The 21,828-nt window shown below is 51.9% G+C and overlaps 1 protein-coding gene across 1 annotated transcript in view; it reads right to left on the bottom strand.

Moving 5' to 3' along the window:
* Window positions 1–80: 80 nt before the first annotated feature.
* The window catches only part of SSC4D (scavenger receptor cysteine rich family member with 4 domains), a 29,173-nt gene continuing 7,425 nt past the window's right edge, over window positions 81–21,828 (bottom strand). Inside the window, exon 10 of the mRNA XM_019933775.3 lies at window positions 81–21,302. Within this exon, the coding sequence (XP_019789334.2) occupies window positions 20,986–21,302 (317 nt within the window). The 3' untranslated portion in view covers window positions 81–20,985. The remainder of the gene's footprint in view (window positions 21,303–21,828) is intronic.

Here is a 21,828-nt window from a genome sequence, read left to right as displayed (position 1 = left end):
CCGCCCACGCCGCGTGACGCAGACGGCCCCGCCCACCACCCCGCGCACCCCGCCCCGGCCCCGCCCCGGCCCCTCCGCTTCTCGGGTTGCCCCTCCCCAACTCAGCTCGCCGCCGCCTTCTGGGTGTCCCCTTCTTCCCCGCTGCCCCTCAACAAGCCCCGTTTTTCCCTTCACCCCGGTTGCTGCGCCCTAGCTTTTCCAGACAACCCCCACCCCTCGCCATGCAGACCCCCGCCCTGCCAGACCCCCGGCGCGTGGGCCCCTGGGAGTTGTAGTTCATCCTCTGCTGAGGTGCTACGTTGGGGAGATCAAGGACAAAGGAGCGGTCAAGACTACATCTCCCAGTGGTCATAGCGCGCAGATGGAGGAGGATTCGGGGTGGGGGGGTCTAATTCCGCGGCCGCTGGGGACCCCTGGCGGGGACGAAGGCTGCCTGTGTCCGAGCGAGTGCTGATTCACGGCCCCGCCCCATATTCTTCGGGAAATTACTGGGGGAGGGGGCCAGGGCCTCAGCCCTGGACCGTATTTCCGAGATAAAATAGCACGCCATGGGGGGATTGGGGAGATGGGGCGCGTCCACTGTTGATCCAAACTGTCAGGGTGGTACCCACCTCAGGGATGGCTGAATTAAAGAGCCAAACCTTGGGGGACTGTCAACCTCCCCCACCCCCCACAAGGTTCCAGCTCCCCCATCCCCACCTTGAGGTTCTTGGACCTGACAGGTGGAAATATGGAAAGACAAATACCAGCCGGGCACTCTGGTTAATATACAGAAAGGATGCAGCTGTTTGCAGACTGATCCCTGGGGAGCCCCTTCTTCCTCTCCGGGGTGGAGCGTTAAAGATTCAATTCAGTTACCAGAGCCAATGGATGCTTACCACTGGGTTGTGTCTCGGGGTTAACCAAACCTTCTCTCCCCGCCTAGGATATACACGCTGAGGTCAGGCTGACTAATTCTTGCTCATATGCTTCCCTTTTTGACATTCCATGTAGCTCACACACCCCATAGTTTTGACTGCACATTTTATTTATTTCATTTATTCGGCCCTTATCTACTGAGCACCTACTATGTTCTAAGCACTGTTCTAAGTAATGGGGTACAGCAGTCAACAAAACAAAACAAAACCCCCGCCCAAGAAAATGGGCAAAATAAAAAACGTGTAGAGTACGTTAGAAAATTATAACTAGTAAAAAAAAAAAAAGATAGTGGACATGAAGCGTTGTTTATGAGAATAGAGAATGAGGGAGTTTCTGTGAAGGAATATTCCAGGCTCTATGCGAGGCACTGGAGGAAGAGGACATGGAATCCTGCCCTCAAGGAATTCAGGCTAGATAGGAAGAGTTTCTTTTTTTTTGGGGGGGGGGCGGTGTCGGCAACTTCCCAACCAGGAGTTGAACCTGGGCCCTCCGCAGTGAGAAGGCGGGAGTCCTAACCACTGAACCACCAGTTCGGAAAAGCTGGTAACATTTCCAACCTGGCCCTTAAAGATGTGTAGGATTTGATTAAAAACTAATAATAATAATAAAATAAAATGAAAAACAAAAATTTTTTTAAGAAAGAAAGAAAAGCAAAACAAAAACAAAAAAAGAAGAAAAAAAAAGATGTGTAGGATTTGAGAGCAGAAGAGGGCACAGGCAGGGGTCTCAGAAGCAGGTTCCTCCCTGACATATTTATTGATAGGCAAAGAATTCAGTATGTTTGTTGCCTGAAGTGACAGGTAGTGGGGCTGGGGATGGAGTCAGGAGCCAGAACATGAGGAACCCTGAATGGCAGGCAAGGGAGTGAAGTCTTTCTTCCAAAATAAATAGAAAGCCTGTGAGAGATTTTAACCAGGGCAGAAAAGGATGAGATTTGCATTTGATCTTCATCATCGTTGCTTCCTCAGTGCCGAGCGCAGTGCCTGGCACACCATACGTATGCAGAGCATGTGAAATGAAGAAATGAATGAACGCATGCATGCGCTTAGGGAGAGTGCTGTGGCAGGAGTGAAGGAGATGGCCTGAGTGAGGAGAGGACTCTAGAAATAGCTCTGTTCTCCCCTCCTCCAACATGGGATCTGGTCCCTCTTCTCTTACTACACCACCCAGCAAAATGCAATCCTGCTGGTGAATAAACCCTCCCACTTCCTTCTGTCTCTTACATGAGAGTTCGCCAAGTCCTTCCTCTTCCTTTCTCTTCCTCCCTGCAGGCCAGGCCTCAACCATTCTGGCCTGGGCATCCCAGGTGCATGGGAAGGGAACCCTTACAGCCAACCCTGGTTGTCCACATGTGGATTAAATGTGCCAATGATTCAGGCCCCAGAAGCTAAATCCCAGGAACTTCCTGGCACATTTCAGGCTGCCTCTCTGACCTCTCCCTCCCCCACCAGTCCAATGTGAATTAAAGAATAAAATAAAGTAAAAGAATTCCAGGCCAAACCTGTTTGGGGAAAAAGCAAAGCAGATGCAAAGAAAAGGATGTTCTAAAATCAAACAGGAATAACATCTGTAGTCTCCACATCCAGGCCTCTCTCCGATGGTGCAGGGGAGAGCTGGCCCTGCCCTCCTTTCCCTTTTGATTCTTTTTAAGACTCTAGGCTTAAAGCTGCAGCTGCCCAGCGGCCCCTGGCTGTTTAGAGGGCTGCTTCAGAGGCATGGCAACATGACATAGAGCAAATGGCTTAACATTCTGGCTTCCTCCTCCATGCCGTGGTACTGCTAAGAGAAACCTGGAGCAGGGAGGTGGAGAACTAGCATTCTGGCTTCTGCCTGGCCCCCTGGTCTATATGCAAGGCCTGTGTCCTCTCTGGGTCTTAATTTCCCCACCTTTGAAGTGAGAAATTAAATTCAATGAGCGCTAAGTGCTCCGCCCAGGTGTGACAAGTCATAGTTTAGATTCAGCCTGTTCCTCTTCTGAAATGGAAGGCTATTGACATTCTTTAGCTGTGGAAACAGGGAATCTGTACCTGCAGACCTGAGAGATGGTTCAGTCCCAGAGCTGAGAGGCTCAGTCATCTCTGTTTTTTAGACTTGGAGGCTGAGACACAGAGATCTCGGCTGTGTAACCAGTCAAGGCTCAAACAGCAAGGACCAACAGAACCTGAATTCAAATCCAGGCAGATCTTCCGGACTCCCAGTAACAAGGGCACCCTCTCCTGCCCAGGCTATGAGAATCTACCCCTTGGTATCTGCTCAGGGAAGGAGGGGCCTTGCCCTTTGGTGACTGGCCTGACACACAGGCTCTGGGCAGGCACCCTGTATGGCTAACCCTTTGCCCCATCTCCAGTGCTGGAGGATATGACCTTTAGATGCATCCTCTCTGGGCTGAGTTGGCGGACACACAGGCCAGCCAGAGACATTACTGTCCTGCTGTTTCTGTGCAGTCATAAATCACTGCAGCCCCATCCCCTGGCTCCTGGCTTCCTCCTGCGGCTAGGAAGCTCCCTGATTGGTGTGGAGGCGGCAGCAGCAGCAGCATCTTCCAAAACAGACCGGTAATGCTCCCCACCCTGTCCTCTAGGAACACTTCCCAGTCACTGCCCTAACAGGCTGGTCTGCAGTAGGGGCAGAGCACATGACAGATTCAGAGGCAAAGGACAACATGGAGATCTCAGTGGGTTGCCTCTCCTCCTGAGGATACTGGAGCAGTGGAGGAAGGCTGTGCTGGGAGGCAGGACCCACAGGTTGAAGCTTTGACTTTGCTATTGATCTTGCTGGGTGACCTTGAACAAGTCGCTGTACCTCTCTGGGCCTCAGACTGTACATCTGTAATATAACAGAATTGCACGGATGCTTCTTAAGGTCTTTCAGCCTGTAGCAATAGCCTGCCAACTGCCTTACCATAGTGTCTTCCTAGCCTCTACAGTACAAGATCTGAAAGATCTTTCTATATGTGCGTCCCATCTTCTCCTTCCCTCACCTTGGCTCTGCCATGCATACCACTCCCATTGCATATGGGCCAAAGTCCATGCTTCTTAGCCTGGAACTCAAGGGCTTTTCCCGAGGCTCCGGCCTACCTCTCTACCCGCATCTCACATAGGACACTAGACTGGCATTTCCTGACCATGCAGTGCCCTCTTCCCACTCTGGGCCTTTTCAAAAGCTGTTCCTTTTGCTGGGAACTCCTTCTACTCCTACCCCCCATTCAATCCTACCTCTTCGTCTTTTAGACTCAGACACAGCGTGTTGAACTGACCGCTCCCCCTCGGTGCTCCTACCAGCTCCCAGCACAGGTTCTAGACCTCATCACTGCACTTGTATGTGTGTGACTTTGTCTTCCCCTGTGGTCTTACAAATGGATTTCTCAAAGACAGAGGTCCATCGGAGTCACCTCTGAGCTCCGAGCCCGGCATGGAGCAGGTGCTCAGGGAAGTTTTGTTCAATGAAAAAGACTCTGCTTCAAGAATGAATCGCCTGGTGATGGTCTTACCTCTTGAGGAGGACTTGAAAGATTTTGCCCCAAAACAAACGGCCATGGTCAAATTGCAGCCAAAACTCAGGAAGGCAGAACTGTAGACAATCCCAGGAGCAAATAGGGCCACAGCCAGAAAGAATGGTCTTGAAGAAGAGCCAGACAGAAGATTTCAAAGGAAGCCTGTTGACCTGGGTCTGACAACCTGCAGAAATTTTCCGTTCTGAGTGTCTGACCGCTCCTCAACAAGCCAGCTTCCCTAAATCTGGGGCCTCTCAGATCCCCTAAAACTGACTGGCCTGGAAGGAGGGAGAGATTGAAAAGTCTAAAACTTCTTTATATTTTAAGTTTTGCATTCCCCTGAAAAGAGCCCACTTCAAACTTTACCACACCAAGGGAATGTCCATCACCATAAAAAATAGGCCATTGTCCCAAACAAAGAGGTAAACTGTCCCCATTCTCAAGAGTTGGACACTCCAGGGCAGAGGAGCCCAGGATAGAATCTTCTCCTGAAACTCAGCTGTGTGAACTTGGGCCAAGTGCTTCACCAATCTGGACCTCAGCTTCCCCACTGAATCTTAAAGAGAACTGTCCACAATGACCTCTGAATTGGACTATGAAATGAATGCGTTCTTGACTTGGTAGAAGGGTCTGAGTGAGAATTTTGATGCTTGACTCCAACAAAGGGCAAATGACTCACGGGAGAGCCACGGTGGTGGGGATGGTGGCAGCCTGCCTACCACAGAGAATGAGGCAGGTGCTTTCTGTTTTTAGAAGACTCCAAGCTGCAGAGAGCCCATCAGTTTCAGTTCATTTCTAGGAGGCAATTTCTCCATCAGCTAGAGCTGTCCAGTGATGGCATGGGCTGAGTCTGGATAGGGTGGGACAGGAATCAGAGGTGAGGGACCAGCAGATAAGCAGGACCAGAGGACCGGCCACTCAGAGGTGATGCTGACCAGTGGTTCTCAACCAGGCTATGCATTGCGGTCCCCCAAATACCTGAGGGGAGCTTGTCTAGAATCCAGAGTCCTCGGTCCAACAGACTGAATCAGAATCTCCAACAGTAGGTTCTGGGAACCCGTACGTTTTTAAAGCTCTCTGGGGGATTCTTCCACCATTAGTGGTCTGCCAGAGTGACCTCAAAAGACCCTGGAAACCCTGAAGAAGGCCAGGCTGGGTTGCTCAAAGAGGAAGTAGAGTGGCCATGAGGCCTTCTGAGAGCTGGAAGAGGTAGGGAACTGGCATTTTCTTGTGTTGGCCATTCTGCCAAGTCAGCCCAGCACTAATGCTTCCAGAGTGCAGATCCCACTTGATCATGTAACAGGAACGCTGGTGTTGACACAGCAGGCAGACAGGAGCCCAGGCTGCACCAGGGGACAGGAGGTAGGCACAGACAGCACCAACTCCTTGCTCTGAGCCTGGGGACAGACAGGGGCAAAAAGCACTCCCTCCACATCAACCCTTGAGCAAATTGAGATGACTCAGGAGCATGGGGCCTACACTGTCTTCTAGGCTTCAGAGCCAGCCAGATTTCCTCCCTGTCTTCCTGGAGTTGGAGTTGGTAAACCGGAATGGACAGCAGAAGGACCCTTGTTCATCCAATAGAGAAATCCCACATACAGCACCCCATCTCCTGGGTGTCAGCCCTTGCGAGCACACCTCTGGCCATAGGCAGTTTACTATTTCCTGAAGTCCCCCTTCCTTTGTGGGACAGCACTTAGGTTCCCAGATCTTTTTCCCATTGTTCCTCATTCTACTTTATGGTGTTACAAGAAAAAGGAGAACTCTTCTCCCCAAAGGCCTTTTACGTTTGAGGCCAGGACATGTGAAGCCCTTTTGTCTCCATATTGTACAAGCTTCCCCAGGAACAAAGAGTACATTTTAGCACGGTCTTTTTTCTTCTCCATCTATGATGGCTGGTGCATGATGGGAATGGAGAGATGGCCAAAGAGATGGATGACCAGGACATGTGGTACTGAGCTCCTGACCCCCCAACTTGAGAGATGTGTGCCCAGAGGGTTATACAAGGCCTAAGAGCACTTCATGACAAGTGGACGTTGGCCTTCCAACCCTAGGGCAGCCACCCCAACCTAGGCTGAGCCAGGTGCCTCCATAAGAGGCTGCCTCGAGGTCTATAATCAGTGCTCTGTGATCCTCCCCCTAAGTCCTCACCTTGTTTCTTTAATAATACTCAGGGGGCAAGGAAAGGCCAATAAATGAGAAAAAACAGGAGAGCATATGCGTTTGCCCCCATTCCCCCATAGACAGGAGAGAAATCACACTACAGATGAGGAGTCCAAGGCACAGAGGGGTTAAGTAACCTGTCTAGGTCACATAGGTAGTAAATGGAGGGGCTGGGTCATGAAGGAGGTTCATGTGTCTCCTCTTCCTCATTGGAGGGAACTCTTCTTTGTTGGCCTCTTTTCAGAGCCAGTGAAGGCAGGCCTGACTCCCTACACACAGCTGGATTTACTTCTTTTATTTATTTATTTATTTATTTTTGGCTGCGTTGGGTCTTCATTGCTGCGTGCGGGCTTTCTCTAGTTGCAGTGAGCAGGGGCTACTCCTTCATTGTGGTGCGCAGGTTTCTCATTGCAGTGGCTTCTCTTGTTGTGGAGCACGGGCTCTAGGCACGTGGGCTTCAGTAGTTGTGGCTCACGGGCTCTAGAGCGCAGGCTCGGTAGTTGTGGTGCACAGGCTTAGTTGCTCTGCGGCATGTGGGATGTTCCAGGACCAGGGCTTGAACCCGTGTCCCCTGCGTTGGCAGGCAGATTCTTTTTTTTTTTTTTAGTGAATGGTGTTTTATTTTTTCATTAATTTATTTTATTTTTGGCTGCATTGGGTCTTCGTTGCTGCATGCCAGCTTTCCCCTAGTTGCAGAGAGCGGGGCTACTCTTCGTTGGGTGCACGTGCTTCTCATTGTGGTGGCTTCTCCTGTTGTGGAGCACAGGCTCTAGGCACGAAGGCTTCAGTAGTTGTGGCACACGGGCTCAGTAGTTGTGGCGCACGGGCTTACTTGCTCCGTGGCATGTGGGATCTTCCCAGACCAGGGCTCGAACCCGTGTCCCCCGCATTGGCAGGAGGATTCTTAACCACTGCGCCACCAGGGAAGCCCTGGGTTTACTTCTCACCTCTCCAGTGGGAGGATGCAGACAAAGCTGGGTAGCAGGAGGGGCCTGAGAGCAGAAGTGAATGACCTGCTCATTCATGGGAGCGAGAAGGAGTGTGTCCTCCAGGAGGATGAGTCAAAGTCAAGGTCCTCCTGGAGAAGTTGGAGGGACAGCCGTTTCCAGGCGTACTCCCCAAGGCTGGGGCTGCCCTCGGGGGCTGGGGCAGCAAACAGAACACTGGAGATCTGGCTGCACCAATGATGTGCTGAATAACCTTAAACAAATCACTTCTCTTCTCTGGATCTCTGACTCTCCTTTGCTCAGAACAAGCCACTTAGGTTAATACTAAAATCTTCACATTTTCCGGCCTTCGCTGAAAAGATCTGAACTCCAGTTATCCTGTACAAATCAGGAGCGCTCAATGAAACCTTGGGGATTTCCTGGGTTCTGGGAGTGGGGGAGGGGAGGATAAATGAAACCAGTCCTGAAAAGCCCTGAGGCTGGGAATCTCAGAATGGACCAGATTCTGCCCTTGGGATTCTTCAGCCAGTGAAGATACCAAGCAAGGGAGAGATGGAGTCAGATTTGCATTTATTAAGGTCTTTTTTTTTTTTTTTGGCCCACCCACAAGGCTTGTGGGATTTTGGTTTCCCAACCAGGGATGGAACCTGGGCCCTCGGCAGTGACAGCATGGAGTCCTAACCACTGGACTGCCAGGGAATTCCCAGACTTGCAAATTAGAATGGTCATTCTGGCAGCTGGAGTAGGGAGTGGATTGGATGGGGAGACCAGAGGTGGGGAGACCCTTTGGGGGGTGGTTCCTATAATAGCCCCTGTGAGAGGTGTGGGGGGAGGGGTTAGGGAGCAGTGATGGCTGTGGGAGGAGGGAGATACCCCGCAGGACTCCTAGAAAAGTGGGTGGATGGGGACAGTCCCATCCTCCTAGAGAGAGCAGGGTTAAGGGAAAGCTGATGGGTTCAGTTTGGGAGGTGAGATGCCCAGGTTGGGTCTGGACACAGAAATTTGAGTTTGCAGTGGGAGGTGGACCCATGGGCCTTTAAGGAGTATAAATGAGCAATGGGCTGGGCCAGAAAAGATGGGCTCAGAAAGAGACCTGGAAGGATCCACAGGATGTGACCATGCCTTCCTCATGGTGCTCCAAGGTGCCAGGTGCCTCCAGAAAACTGTAAGGACAGAAAAGCAGGCCTTTCCATGAGTCAGGGCATCTCTGTCAACCTCGGCAAGTGCAATTTTAGTGGAGCCGAACTACAGTGGTTCAGGATGGCAGGGGGTAGAGAAGTTGTGAATTAGGATTTGGAAATGAGTATTTTCTTTTTTTTAATTTATTTTTTATTTTATATTAGAGTATAGTTGATTTACAATGTTGTGTTAGGCAAATGACTATTTTCATCAGTAATTTAATGGTCAGATGAAGGAGAGAGACGCTGGTATTACTGGTGGCTCATGGCAGAGGGAGGGTTTCCTTTGTTTGCAAGAGGCTGGGATTGTTTAAATGCTCAAGGGAAAGAGGCAGGAGAGAGAGAGGCTGGAAGGATGGGGGTGGTGTGGAAGGAACAGGTGGATATGTTGACGTGGGGGAGGTCAGGAGCCCTGGAAGAGGGGTCAGCCGGGATGGAAGGCAGCTGGGCTGCACTTCTGAGCGGAGGGCTGGGAGATTCCGGGGAGAGAAGGAGAAGCTGAAGTCATCTGCTGAGTCATGGGAGGAGGGGAGGAGGCTGGTGAACAGGCTGAAGGTTTGAGGGAGCCTCTGGGGAGGGCGGGGAGTGAGCTGGGAAAAGGATCAGCTGGGCCTGGAGGCCTCGTGCACAGGGCCCCCATCTGCCCGGCCCTGTGGTTTTCTCCAGCAGCTCTCAGCAGTGTGGGCCAGGAGCTGAGAAGGTCGAGGTCAGACCACCCAGGGCAGGCAGTGGTCAGCTGTGGCCGAGGGCCTGGGGGCCAGGGGGCTCAATATATCAAAGGAGTGAATGCCAGGACTGGCTGAGGACCGGGCAAGGTGGGAAAAATAAAGGCGGGAGGGGGTCAGAAGCCGGAGGGCTCAGGGACATGGAAGAACAAGTAGAGGGGAGTGATGAAGTGGGGTGCCAGAGCATCAGGAGAGTGGGCAGCCCAAGAGCAGCAGAAAATTCTGGGGAGTGGACAGGGGCTAGGGCTGAGGCTCAGGTTTGAGTTGGTTCCCTTGAGAGGCTCTGGTGGCAGATGCTGTGTCCTGTGGATGCTGGAAGTCCCCAGGATGGGGAAGGAGGAAAACGACAACCAGGGGCCAAAGGCCTCAGGAAGGCCACCCAGGACCAGGCTGTGAGGGTGCAGGGATGGTTCACAGAGCTGCGAGCTCTGAGCCCCAGGGAAGGGGGTCTGCTCAAAGGGTTTGGCTTTGGAAGAAGCAGCGCGGTAGGCAGGGCAGCTGGCGGCTTGAACCTCCACACCTTTCCCTTCTGCCTGGCACAGGGACCTGCCACCCTCGCATCTTGCTCCTATAACTCTGATCTCCGGGCCAGCACTTCTACCTCGGAAAGATGGGGCCGATTCGGGCCTCCTGAGCTTCACAACCGGGGAAGAAGAAGCCAAGGGCTCGAACAAAGCGGAGCGTGACTACCGTATTCCCTTGCTTTGTTCTTTTTTATCCACGGGGTCATGCTGGTGGCTGAGGAGAGGCACAGGCAGAGTAGGGGCAGCTGTGATTTCTGAGGCCCTGGATGTCCAGGGGTTATTCCTGGGGCAGGGAAAGGCCAGGGAGGAGGCCCTGAGGCTGGCAAAATAAATAAATAAATAAAATAAAAGCAGAGAAAAGAGAAATAAACAGAGACAGAAAGACAGAAAGGATCCGACAGAGGGAAGGTGCTGAGCTCGCTGGCCAGGTGCCCACAGCTCATCCCAGAAGCTGCTGGGCTGGACCCAGTCAGTGCAAGATGGATGGCTGCTCTGGGAAGGCAGAGGCCACCGGGCCAGGCAGCTGGATCATCCCTTCCATCTGCACCACCCGCTGCAGAAAGCCCAGCCAGGTGACCCTGTGTTGCAGACTGAGGAGTGCCCCTGCTGAGGGCTTCCTCAGGGGCAGCAGGAGGTCGGAGAAGGGGGCTGCTTTGGAGGCAGGGACCCCGTTCTGCCTCTCACTAGCTGTGAGGTCTGGCAGCCACTGAGCTCTCTGCAGCCTTCGTCGCCATCTGTAAACTGGAAACAACCTCCCAATCCTCAGTGATTGTGACATATCTTCACCTACCCCACAGAGGACCTGAGTAACCTGGGGTGTCAAGGGTGTCCTTCAGGTCCAACAAGATCTTGGAGGCAACAGATACCTTCTGTTCCTGGCACCCTTTGGGGAGAGTTCCAAAAATCTGGCCAAGCAGTTTGGGCCAAAGGTGGGGAGTCAGGAGAGTAGGTTGTGACCCCAGTTTCCAGGGCTGCACCATTGATAAAGATCACCAATTAAAGGCTCCTACCCACCTCCCCTCACCCCCAAACCCCAGCACTTATGCTGGGTGCCAAGTCCCACCAAAAACAGGGAAGAAAGGACATGTTTCATCGCTCTATCCCACCCGCCCAAGAGCTCTGCCCCAGATGGCAGCCCTCTACGACTGGAAGAGCCCCTGCTGATCATCAAGGTCACCTGCACACTGGCCTCATTCTGCCTCTCCACCGTTTACTTGCTCCTCCATTGATTCAAATGTTGAGTACTTATTAGGTGCATAGTACCTGGCAGGGGAGACAAGTAATGACTTGTGATGAGAGGGTGAGCCCAGGATGCTGGGAGAGGACATAGAGGAGACCCTAGGACCACCTATCCAAACCCATGGCCTCCAACTCCAGCTTAAACGCTTCCTCTTCCAGAGGCTTCCCAGAACTTCTGCTAGGAGTGACTTCTGCTTCTGAGCCCGCACCATTTCTCCAAAGCCCCACACACCAGGGTCTTACACAGAGGCCAGGAATGCATATGCACGATATCCCTATAGATTATCTCCTCTTTGGGGGCAGAGCCCAGATCCTGTTCATCTTTGCATTCTATGGAACCCAGCACAGTTGCAGGGGATCAGAATGCAATGGATACATATTAGTTGTATGTTATTGAACCTCAATGGAGTTCATCAGATGCACTAATAGTTGGTGTCTTTAAGACTTAGTCTCTTTACTTGTTAAGTGGGGATAATAATTTTCACTTCCTGGCGAGGCCAGATGGATCAAATGAGATATTGCATGTAAGTCCCTTGGCAAGCAGGAGGCTGTACAGCTCTGCGCAGCCGTGGGTTGTTGCTAATAATATAGCAATCTCAGGGCTGGAGCTGGACGCAGAGAGACAGGGAGCAGGCGCCCCTCTGTCTGCAGCTTCTCCTGCCTGACAGTGGCGAGAGGCGCTCTGAGCCTGAAACAGCCCAAATGTGGGCAGCCAGACTGCAGTGGGAAGAGAAGCCAGTGGGAGCCCGCATACCCAGGTTTCAAGTCTGCCTCTAGCTCAGGGTGGTAACCTTAGACAGGTCAGTCCCTTCTCTGAGCATCAGTTTCTCCATATGCCAAGTAGGAACTGAAATCTCTGGCTGGCTGTCAGCAGAGGGAGGTTCTGGTGGGAGCTGAAATGCATAGGAACCCCACACCAGTGTCCAAATACTGTACAGCTGTGGGGTCTCAGTGAGGTCTGCACCAACCCCTCTGCAGACATCACCCCTTCCCTTCCACCCCGACTGGGTCAGACAGCAGCCTCACTCCCTGGGAAATTGGGCATAATTTCTGGCCAGAGTGGTGCTCAAATATTTGTTGAATAAATGAATGGATAAATAAAAGGGGCCCCTCAGAGGGAGTGCCATTCTAAGTCTTCCGAAGCATTACAGGCCCCCTTACAGGTCAACAATTCATCCTCTGCTCATGGTCTGTACCACTTCCACCAGAGTCTGAACCACCATCATCATCATGTCTCCCCTGCATTAATGCAGCTGGTTTCCCTGCTTCCATCTTATTCCCCTACTGTCTACCCCTCCTCAAGATGCCCAGAATGATCTTTTTAAAATTCAAATCTTATTATGTCTCTCCTCTGCTTAAAACCCTCTAGTTAGCTTCCTAGTACCCTCAGGATAATCTCCCTAATCTTTAATGAGCCCACAAGGCTCTCCTCTCATCTCAATCCACCTTCTCTCTTAAACCTCTCTTCCAGCCATCTGCTTCTCCTTCCATTCTTCCAAGTGGGCCAGGCTCCCTTTCCTCTGGTTAAAAGCTATTTTCGGGCTTCCCTGGTGGCGCAGTGGTTAAGAATCCTCCTGCTGGACTTCCCTGGTGGCACAGTGGTTAAGAATCCGCCTGCCAATGCAGGGGACACGGGTTCAAGCCCTGGTCCAGGAAGATCCCACATGCTGCGGAGCAACTAGGCCCGTGCGCCACAACTACTGAGCCTGCGCTCCAGAGCCCACGCACCGCAACTACTGAAGCCTGCATGCCTAGAGCCCGTGCTCCGCAACAAGAGAAGCCACTGCAATGAGAAGCCTGTGCACTGCAACGACGAGTAGCCCCCACTGGCCACAACTAGAGAAAGCCCGTGCGCAGCAAAGAAGACCTAAAACAACCCAAATGTGGGCAGTGGAAAGTGAAGCCAGTGGGAGCCCGCATATCCAGGTTCCAAGTCTGCCTCTAGCTCAGGGTGGTGACCTTGGGCAGAGCAGTCTCTTCTCTGAGCATCAGTTTCTGCATCTGCCACGTAGGAGCCAAAATAAAGAAAAAAAATTCTTTTTTAAATTAAAAAAAAAAAGTTATTTTCTTCCTAAAGCTTTCCCTGCTCCTTCCCCCTATACTAAGTTAGGGCCCCCTGCAAACTGCCCCTGACTTGGCACTCTGTTCTTCCCCCATCCAACTCTCACAATGTAACCACTGTGTAACCACTGGTCTATCTCCTGCCTAGACTGTAAACTCTACAGGAGCAGAGACCTGGTTGGCTCTGTGATGCACTGTTTGCCTTAGCCTGACACAAGGAAGGGCTCAAATATTTGCTGGGTAGGTGAGCGAGGTGGAGAGGAAGACGGCTAGCAGTCTTTGAGAGTAAGATAAACTCAAGCCCATCGAGACACCTCAAGGGCAGATACCAGGGAGGTGGGTGGAGGGGTGCATGGCCGGCAGGGGAGACAGGGAGTTAGGCCTAGACTACGAGTTTGAACAGCAAACTGCTGAGCTCCAGAGACCACCCTCCCTGCCTTGGCTACATCTCAAAGGCCCTCAGGGCCAACTCTGGAGACCACGCGGGCCACATCCTCAGGGTCACCCTGCACACACAGGCCTTTGCTGGGGCGCCTCCAAGCTGCCGGCAAACTCCCAGCCTAGTGCGCACGTGTGCAAGTGCCTGGGCCCGCCCCTTTCCAATGCCCGTTTTAACGAAATCTAGCCTTATAATTTTAACAGGCCTCTGTAGGTTAATCTTCCCCACAAACACGAATAAAGATCCCAGCCCGGCCCGACTGGCGGCGGGTGGGGTGTCAAATTCTCTTTGTAAACTGAGAATGGCCGCACAGACTAGAAAAGGTCGCCTTCACCCCAGGTTCTTGGGGACTCTTCCGGACCGTTTCTTTCCGACCCCGCGTAGGTACCACCCGGCATCCCGCAAGGTCCGGCTACTCCCGTCCCTCCAGCGTCCGAGCCCAGGACGCTCCCCAAAGCCCAGAAGGGTGCGCCCGGAAGGGGCGGATTCTAGGAGACAGGCGGGAGGTGTCTCCCTTGTCTTCGGCTCCGCCCCACCCGCACGCCGCAGCTTGCTGTGATTGGCTGTATCAGTCCAATGCTCTCCAATCAGGAGGCTACCGCGGAGTCAGAGGTGGGGCTTCGGTTCCCACGCGGGGCGGGCTCCTACTCGTTCTCCTCGCGCGTGCTCGCTGCGACCGCCCTGCCCTGTCCCTCGGCAGTGACTCAGCAGGAAAGCGCGACTGGACTGGGCCGAAAGGGCTGAGCCGAGCCACCCTTTCCAGGTCCACGCCACTGAGCTGGTGGGGATGGGAGGAGGATTTTGGGGCGGAGGTGGGCGTCCCTAGACCTGGTCTCTGATCTTTTTTCGTGACCCAGGAAAACTCCTCATCCTTCTCCGGCCCTGAGTTTCCCTTCTGTACAGTAGAGATAAAGATAAACATGTCCAGGGGTAGTCCTGAGACAAGATAGTACTAGTTAGTAGGAAGAGCATGGGGCTTTTTGGAGTTTGACAGCTCAGGGTGCGAATCCCACCCCCTAATAAGCTAGCTGTAAGATCCCGGCCAATCCCTAAATCCTCAAATGGCAAATTAGAGAAGGATTTTACCTCCATCTCTCAGGTTGCGACTGTGAAATGAGACAACGTATACAAATGCGGGGACGGGGGGAGGGAACAAAACCACTTAATAGGTGGCTGCAGAATTCCAATTAGGAGAACCAGCTTTGATTAGCAAAACAAAAAGGGCAATTTTGGAAAGCTAGTCCTGGAGGCTAGGCAGTAGACAAGATAATTCTGCATAAGAAATGAGCAAGAACACATGTGAAAAATAGGCAAAGGACTTGATAGACATTTCTCCAAAGAAGATATACATATAGCCAATGAGAACAACAACAAAAGACACTTGACATAATTAGTCATTAAGTAGATAAAAAACAAAACCAGGAGATAACACTTCACAGCCAGTAGGATGGCTAGAATTTTTTTTAAGGAGGGAACAGGAGTTAGCAAAGATGTGGAGAATTGGAACCCCTGTGCAGTGCAAAGTGGGAATGTAAAATGGCCCAACCACTGTGGAAAACCGTTTGGTGGTCCCTCAAAATGTTAAACATAGAATTACCATATGGCCTAGCAATTCCACTCCTGTGTATATACCCAAGAGAACTGGAAACAGGTTCCCAAACAGATACTTGTACAGGACTGTTCATAGCAGCATTATTCACAAAAGCCAAAAGGTAAAAATAGCCCGTGTCCATCAACAGATGAATGGATAAACACAATCTGATAAGTCCATTCAAAGGGATATTATTTCACCTTAAAAAAGGATGAGGGCTTCCCTGGTGGTGCAACGGTTGAGAATCCACCTGCCAGTGCAGGGGACACGGGTTCGATCCCTGGTCCGGGAAGATCCTGCGTGCCATGGAGCAACTGGGCATGTGTGCCACAACTACTGAGCCTGCACTCTAGAGCCACAAGCCACAACTACTGAGCCCACGTGCCACAACTGCTGAAGCCTGCGCGCCTAGAGCCTGTGCTCCGCAACAAGAGAAGCCACCACGATGAGAAGCCCGCGCACCGCAACGAAGAGCAGCCCCCACTCACCGCAACCAGAGAAAAGACCGGGCGCAGCAACGAAGACCCAATGCATCCAGAAACAGTAAATAAATAAAATAAAATAAATAAATTAAAAAAAAAAAGGATGAGGTACTGATACATGCTACAATGCAAATGAACCTTGAAAACACTATGCCAAGTGAGAGAAGCCAGTCACAAATGGCTACATGTTGCCTGATTCTATGTCTAGGAAATGTCTAGAACCCAAACAGACAGAAAGTAAATTAGCGGTTGCCAGGGGCCCCGGGGTGGGGAAAATGGAGAGTAACTGCTAATGGGTATGAGGTTTTTTTGGTGGGGTGATGAACTGTTCTGGAATGTTCTGGAATTAGATAGTGGTGATGGTTGCACAACCCTGCAAATAGCTAACAACCACTGAATTGTACACTTGAGTGTACAGGGAGAATTTGATGGTATGTGAATTATATCACAATAAAGCTGTTATTTAAGAAAAAGCAATGAGCAAAAATGTGGGAGTCAAGAGGGCTTGCAAATGCGGAAGGAGGTGGTAGGAGACGGAGGGTCTCAGCATTTGGAGTAGGCCATTAGGGCTAGAGTAGAGACTATCAGTAACAATTACGTGGGAATGTGCCTGTGTGTGCGGTGGTGGTAATGGTGGCAGTGTGTGTGTATGTGAATATACAAGGGATTTTTAAAAACAGGGTATCTCATTTCCGGCTGTTTGTTGAATGCTTGCTCCAGATCGTCAGCCAAGTGTGCACCGCGCACAGCCTGGAATCAGTGGCACTTTGGGAGTGAAGGGCTTGGTCAGTGAACAGGTAAAAGGAGAGTCACAAAGGAGGCAAAAGCAGATGGAAGATTTAGAAATCAGCAAAAGTCAGGGGTACTTAGCAGAATCTAAGCTCCCTAAGAATTCCTGAGGCTTTTGGTAGGGATCCTGGTATCCTGCTTTAATGGGTCCTTTTGATTAGATCTTAAGAGGCAAGGTGCACTCAGCAAGTTAAAAGGGGTGGGAAATGCTCAAGAGGCTGACATCTGGGCCGCCTGCATTCTTCATTTTCCAATGGATTCTCATTGCTCTTCGAATAAAACTCCTCCCGGTGGCCTAGAAAATCCTGAGTGGTCTGGCGCCTACCAGCTTTCCTGACTCATCTATTATCATGTTTCTCTTTGCTCCAATCACAATGCCCTTCTTGCTGGTCCTTCTGCAGGCCAGGCTAAATCCCCAGTGAAGGACCTGGAATGGTCCACCCCAAACATTTTCATGATCAGCAAAAGGCTCATGGCTGGTTCCCCCTCACTCCTCGGGCCCAGCTCAAGGCTCACCACCTCAGCGGCCTTCCCTGACCACCTGACCCTCCCCATAACACCCTGCTTCATGTTCTTTGTAGCACTAATCACTAGCTCAAACTCTCTGGGCTATTGACTTGTTCAATGGCTTATCATGGGTCTTCTTTTGAAGGTAATCTCTGGGCCATGCAAACAGTAACTGGTCTAGATCTCTTCCTGTTCTGCAGCCCCAGAGTCCAGCACGGTGCTCAGACTAGCACACAGGTGCTCCAGAAATACTTGTTCATGTCCTCCGTTCACTGGACAAATATTATTTGAGCACCTGCCATGTATAAGGTCCTACGTGGAAAGTCAAGCACAACAGACCCAGCCCCAGCCCTCCCAGCTCCCCTGGGCTGGTGGAAGACACAGCTAAGTCAGCAGTCTGCTGTGATGTAGGGGTGAGTGCTGTCACTGGGGAGGTACAGGGTGTGATGGGGGCTCCTAGTCCAGACCGTGGGTGGGGGAGGGGGTATCCGTGAAGGCCTCTGGAGAAAATGAAAGCTGAGACATGAGGCTAAATAAGAGTTGACCAAAGGGAAGGAGGGGAGAGGGTGACGTGTATTCCAGGCAGAGAGAACAGCATGTGCAGAGGCCCGGTGGGAAGAAAGCCCAGACACTAGAGGAACTGAAAGTAGTTCAGCCTGGCAAGAGCCTGGCAGCAAGTGGTAAGGGATGATGTCGAACACAAGTAGAACCAGGCTGTCGCAGGACCTTGTAGACTGAGCTAGGTTGCTGAGGAAAACACTGGGGAGCCATGGAAGGGGTTTAAGCAGCGGAGTGGCACAATCAGATTTGTCAACATTAGACAATTCACTGCTCTTGCGGTATGGGGAATGGATTGGAGACAGTGAGGCAGTGAAGAGGCCATGAAAGAAATGTAAGAGAAGAAATGGTAAGAGAAACGAACATATTCCAGCAGTGTTTGGGAGGTAGAATCAGTAGACTTTAATGACTAATTCGTTTTTCAAGGGTGGGGACTGTTGGGGATAACACCCAGATTTCCAGCTTAAGCTAGTGCTTGGTAGTGTTACTTCCTAAACAGGGAAACCCAGGTTTAGGTGTAGGTGATGAAGTTCTAAGTCTCACAGGCTGAGTTTCAGGAGAGCACAGGGCGCTCAAGTCAGCATTTGGATTATTCTGTGAGTTTCTCAAGGGCAAAAACCCTTATTTATCTGCGTGTTCCCAAACCCAGTACGCTCTGGCCCACAGAACACCAAAGTGTACACAGAGCCACAGAAAACAGACAGCAGAACAGCTCTGATAACTGTCTGGAAAACAGGTTTCAGGTCGGCCCCACAGGACAGAGAAAAACTTAGGAGCCTCAGTGTCTCACTCAGGATGGGCTAGGTTACGCTGCTATGACAAACCATCCCCAAACGCAGATTTCTCACTCACTCTACCTGCCCATCTGGAGTCAATGGAAGCTTTTCTCCAGGGGGGACCCAGACTGATGGAGCCTCCACCACCTGGAATGTCACTGGTCACCTTGAAGGAAAGGAACTTGGCAGACAGTGCTTGGGTCCTTGAAGGCGTCTGCCTGCGGGGGATACTTCCACTCACATTTCATCAGCCAAAGCGTGTCAACATGCCATGCCTCGCTTCAAGAGGACAGGGAAGTACAAATCTACCATATGCCAGGAAGGGGAAGAACTGGACATGTTGGTGCCCAGTAATGGGCATCAAGAATCTTAACTTCTGGTCCTGGGTCTCCTCTGTGAACTTGTACAAGTCATTTCCCCGCTCTGAGCCTCAGTGGTCCCTGTCTGTAAAAAGGGATGCTAATACTTCCCTTTAGTTGAGCATTGATGAAAGCACTTTGTTTAGATGAGGAAAGGGAGTCCAGGGGTGGGAAGCCGTGACACATCTCAAGACAATAGAGAGGCACACTCGAGTGTGGATGTGGCTGGAGTGGCAATGACCACAGGCTAAGCAGAATCTGAGTGTGCTGCACTGAGGTCTAGGGGCTGAGGGCAGCTACAGCATCCCTGTCCCTCTGCCCCGACTCCCTGAATTCTTAAGCATTTTCATTCCTTTCACTCCTCCAGCCCTCATCCCTCCAATGACACAGTGGGTCACAGAGCTCCCTGACAAATGGAGACAAAACCAATACTGCCAAGAGCTGATGGAGTTTGGAGCTTAAGTGTCTGCCTCACTCTCTGGCTGGCAGCCAGGACTTGGGTTTGGAGCCTGTGGGAGGCAGAATAATTCCCGCCGCCGCCCCCCCCCCCCCACAAGAGGTCAAGTCCTAATCCCTGGAGCTGGTGAAAATGCTCCTTTACGTAGCTAAAAAGATTTTGCAGACACGGTTAAATTAAGGACCTTGAGATGGGAAGATGATCCTGGATTATCCAGGTGGGCCTAATATAATAACAAAGGGCCTTCGAGGATGGAAGAGGGAGGCAGAAGAATCAGAAAAAGAGATGAGATGATGGACGCTGGGGTCAGAGTGATGCAATGCTGGCTGGAAGGAGGTTGTGAGCAGGCAGGGAACGCAGGCAGCCTGGAGAAGCTGGACAAGGTAAGGAAAAGGATTCCCCACTGGATCCTCTAGAAAGAATATAGCCCTGCCAACACCTCGAATTGAGCCCAGGGAAACCCATTTCAGACTCGTGACCTTGTGAACCGTAAGATAATAAATTTGTTGTTTTAAGCCACTAAATTTATAGTAATTTGTTACGGCAGGGATAGGAAACTCATACAGAGCCTGCAGGCTGATGTGGAGGGCGGGGGTTTGACGTCATACAGTTGCTACTGGCAAGTCAGCCACCGGGGGGCTGAGAGAGGCTCTGGCAGGATGCCTCACTTCCCTCTGGCCCTGGGGCGCCAGGTGAGGTACCTCAAGAGCAGCCCCTGGGGAAGCCCCAATGCTGCTTTACTCTCCTCCATCATCCTTTCTGCCTCGTCTCAATTTTTTTCTCTTCTAATGACACTTGCTATGTGCCTTTGAGCAGACCCCTTCCTTTAGGATTCTGTGTATGTAAAAGGAAAATGGGGATGGGCTAGGGGACCCTTTAGGGGCCTTCCTGGCCTGACACTGTGAGTCAGCATTTCCAGGATGTGATGGGCCCGCCGAAAGCTCTCTGATGATGCTCTTGAACTGCCCTCCACCCCAGGCAGGTTTCCTCCAGAGAGTCCTAACCAGAGTCTTCCCTGCTGCCACAAACAACGCACTTATGCCCAAACATTGACCTCGGTTAAAAGACAGGGGGGACAATGCTTTATTGACTTGGCACCTATGAACGGGTGGCTACAGGCCCCCAGGGTTCTTTGCTTCTGCAAAGTGGAGGCTCTGTGGTGGGAGCAGCATAAATCAAGTTGCTGGTTCCAGCTGCAGGGAGGGGCCACTGTCCCTGCTTTGGCCCCTCCAGTCCCCTTGTCCAGCCAAGCACCATCTGAGTCCAGGCCCTCACAGAGCAGGCCAGGGCAACGACCCAGGTCCTTCTGCAGCCCCAGGCCAGTCTAAGGTAAGAGCTGTAGGCCTCTCTTGCCTTCCCCTCTTCTTGAGGATCCCCAGATGGGTGGGGGGAAAGGAGATACCCCATTTACAGAGAGCACCTGAACCTCCTGGACCAGGGTTAAGGAAGGCTGGGTTAAGGGTATTGTAACAGGAGTCCCACCAAAGAGGAAAGTTAGGAGTTCTTCCCTTCCCACCAGTTTCTGTTTTAGCTGAGCAGAAAGTAGGAGTTTTCATTGAAATGGGCCCACAGCAGGTGATGACAGGTGAGGTCACACACTAAGTTGATGGGATAGAGCCAGGCTCCCTCAGGCAGGACTACACCATCTGGGCAGGCTCTCTCCCAGGCAAGGGGAGGGAAGGGCAGAGTGAACTGCAGTTGTCACAGGAGGAGGACTTCCTGAAGGAAGAGGGGCAGGCCACAGTAGGCTCCCAGAAGTGGTCTGCAGAGTGGGCTGGGTCACGATGGCTGGCACAGGACACTGGCATCCTCACTGTGGTCACAGTTGTGGGCATCCCAGCGGATGTGAGAGCAGAGCAGCAGGGCACTCTCGTCCCCACGACACTTGACATTGTCCAGGAGGATAGGGCCTCGGCCTGGGCCAAAGTGGGCCTCACCAGGGGCTGCCAGGGCCTGGCCACAGCCCAGCTGGTGACACAGGACGCCGGCTGCCCGCATGTCCCAAGCATCATCGCACACAGTGCCCCACTGCTGCCCTAGGAAGAGCTCTACACGGCCCTCGCATCGGTGGGCTCCGTTGGCCAGACGTAAGTGCCCTGTGGGGAGACAAGGTCTGGGGCTGAAAGGGGCTGGCCCAGGCCAGGCCACTCCCAAGCTAGGCCAGGTGAGGGGTAGTTAGAGGAGGCAAAGGGTGGTGGTTTGGGACACAGCAGTGCCCTGGGAACCACTGGACGAAGGCAGACAAATGAGATTGAAATAAGATGGGCATCGGTCCAGACTGCATCTCAAGATAGAAGAATGTGCACAAGCCTTTGTGGGGCGCTCTTTGCATGCTGGGAGCTTCATGTCTGCTCTCTCCTTAGTTCTCTGTTCACAATCCCAATACCTCAGACCCAGGGCTCCTCTCTATCATCATCGTCTCCCCTCCTCCCTGGACTCCCCAGACTAAAGTCTGAATTCTTTCATTGCTCTCCTGAGGACAGGAGCCCATCCCTTTATTTTGGTCCCAACTCTAGAAATCTCTAGATGACTCTAGCTTAAAACCCACCTCCCTCTTTCTGGACATCACGCCTCTATTAATGAGGCCTGAGACTCTCGCAGAAGGACAAAGGCTCCAGGACC

The sequence above is a fragment of the Tursiops truncatus genome, chromosome 15 (assembly GCF_011762595.2).
Source record: "Tursiops truncatus isolate mTurTru1 chromosome 15, mTurTru1.mat.Y, whole genome shotgun sequence".
Taxonomy (NCBI): Eukaryota; Metazoa; Chordata; class Mammalia; order Artiodactyla; family Delphinidae; genus Tursiops; species Tursiops truncatus.
This window is presented reverse-complemented; position numbering and strand designations above follow the sequence as displayed.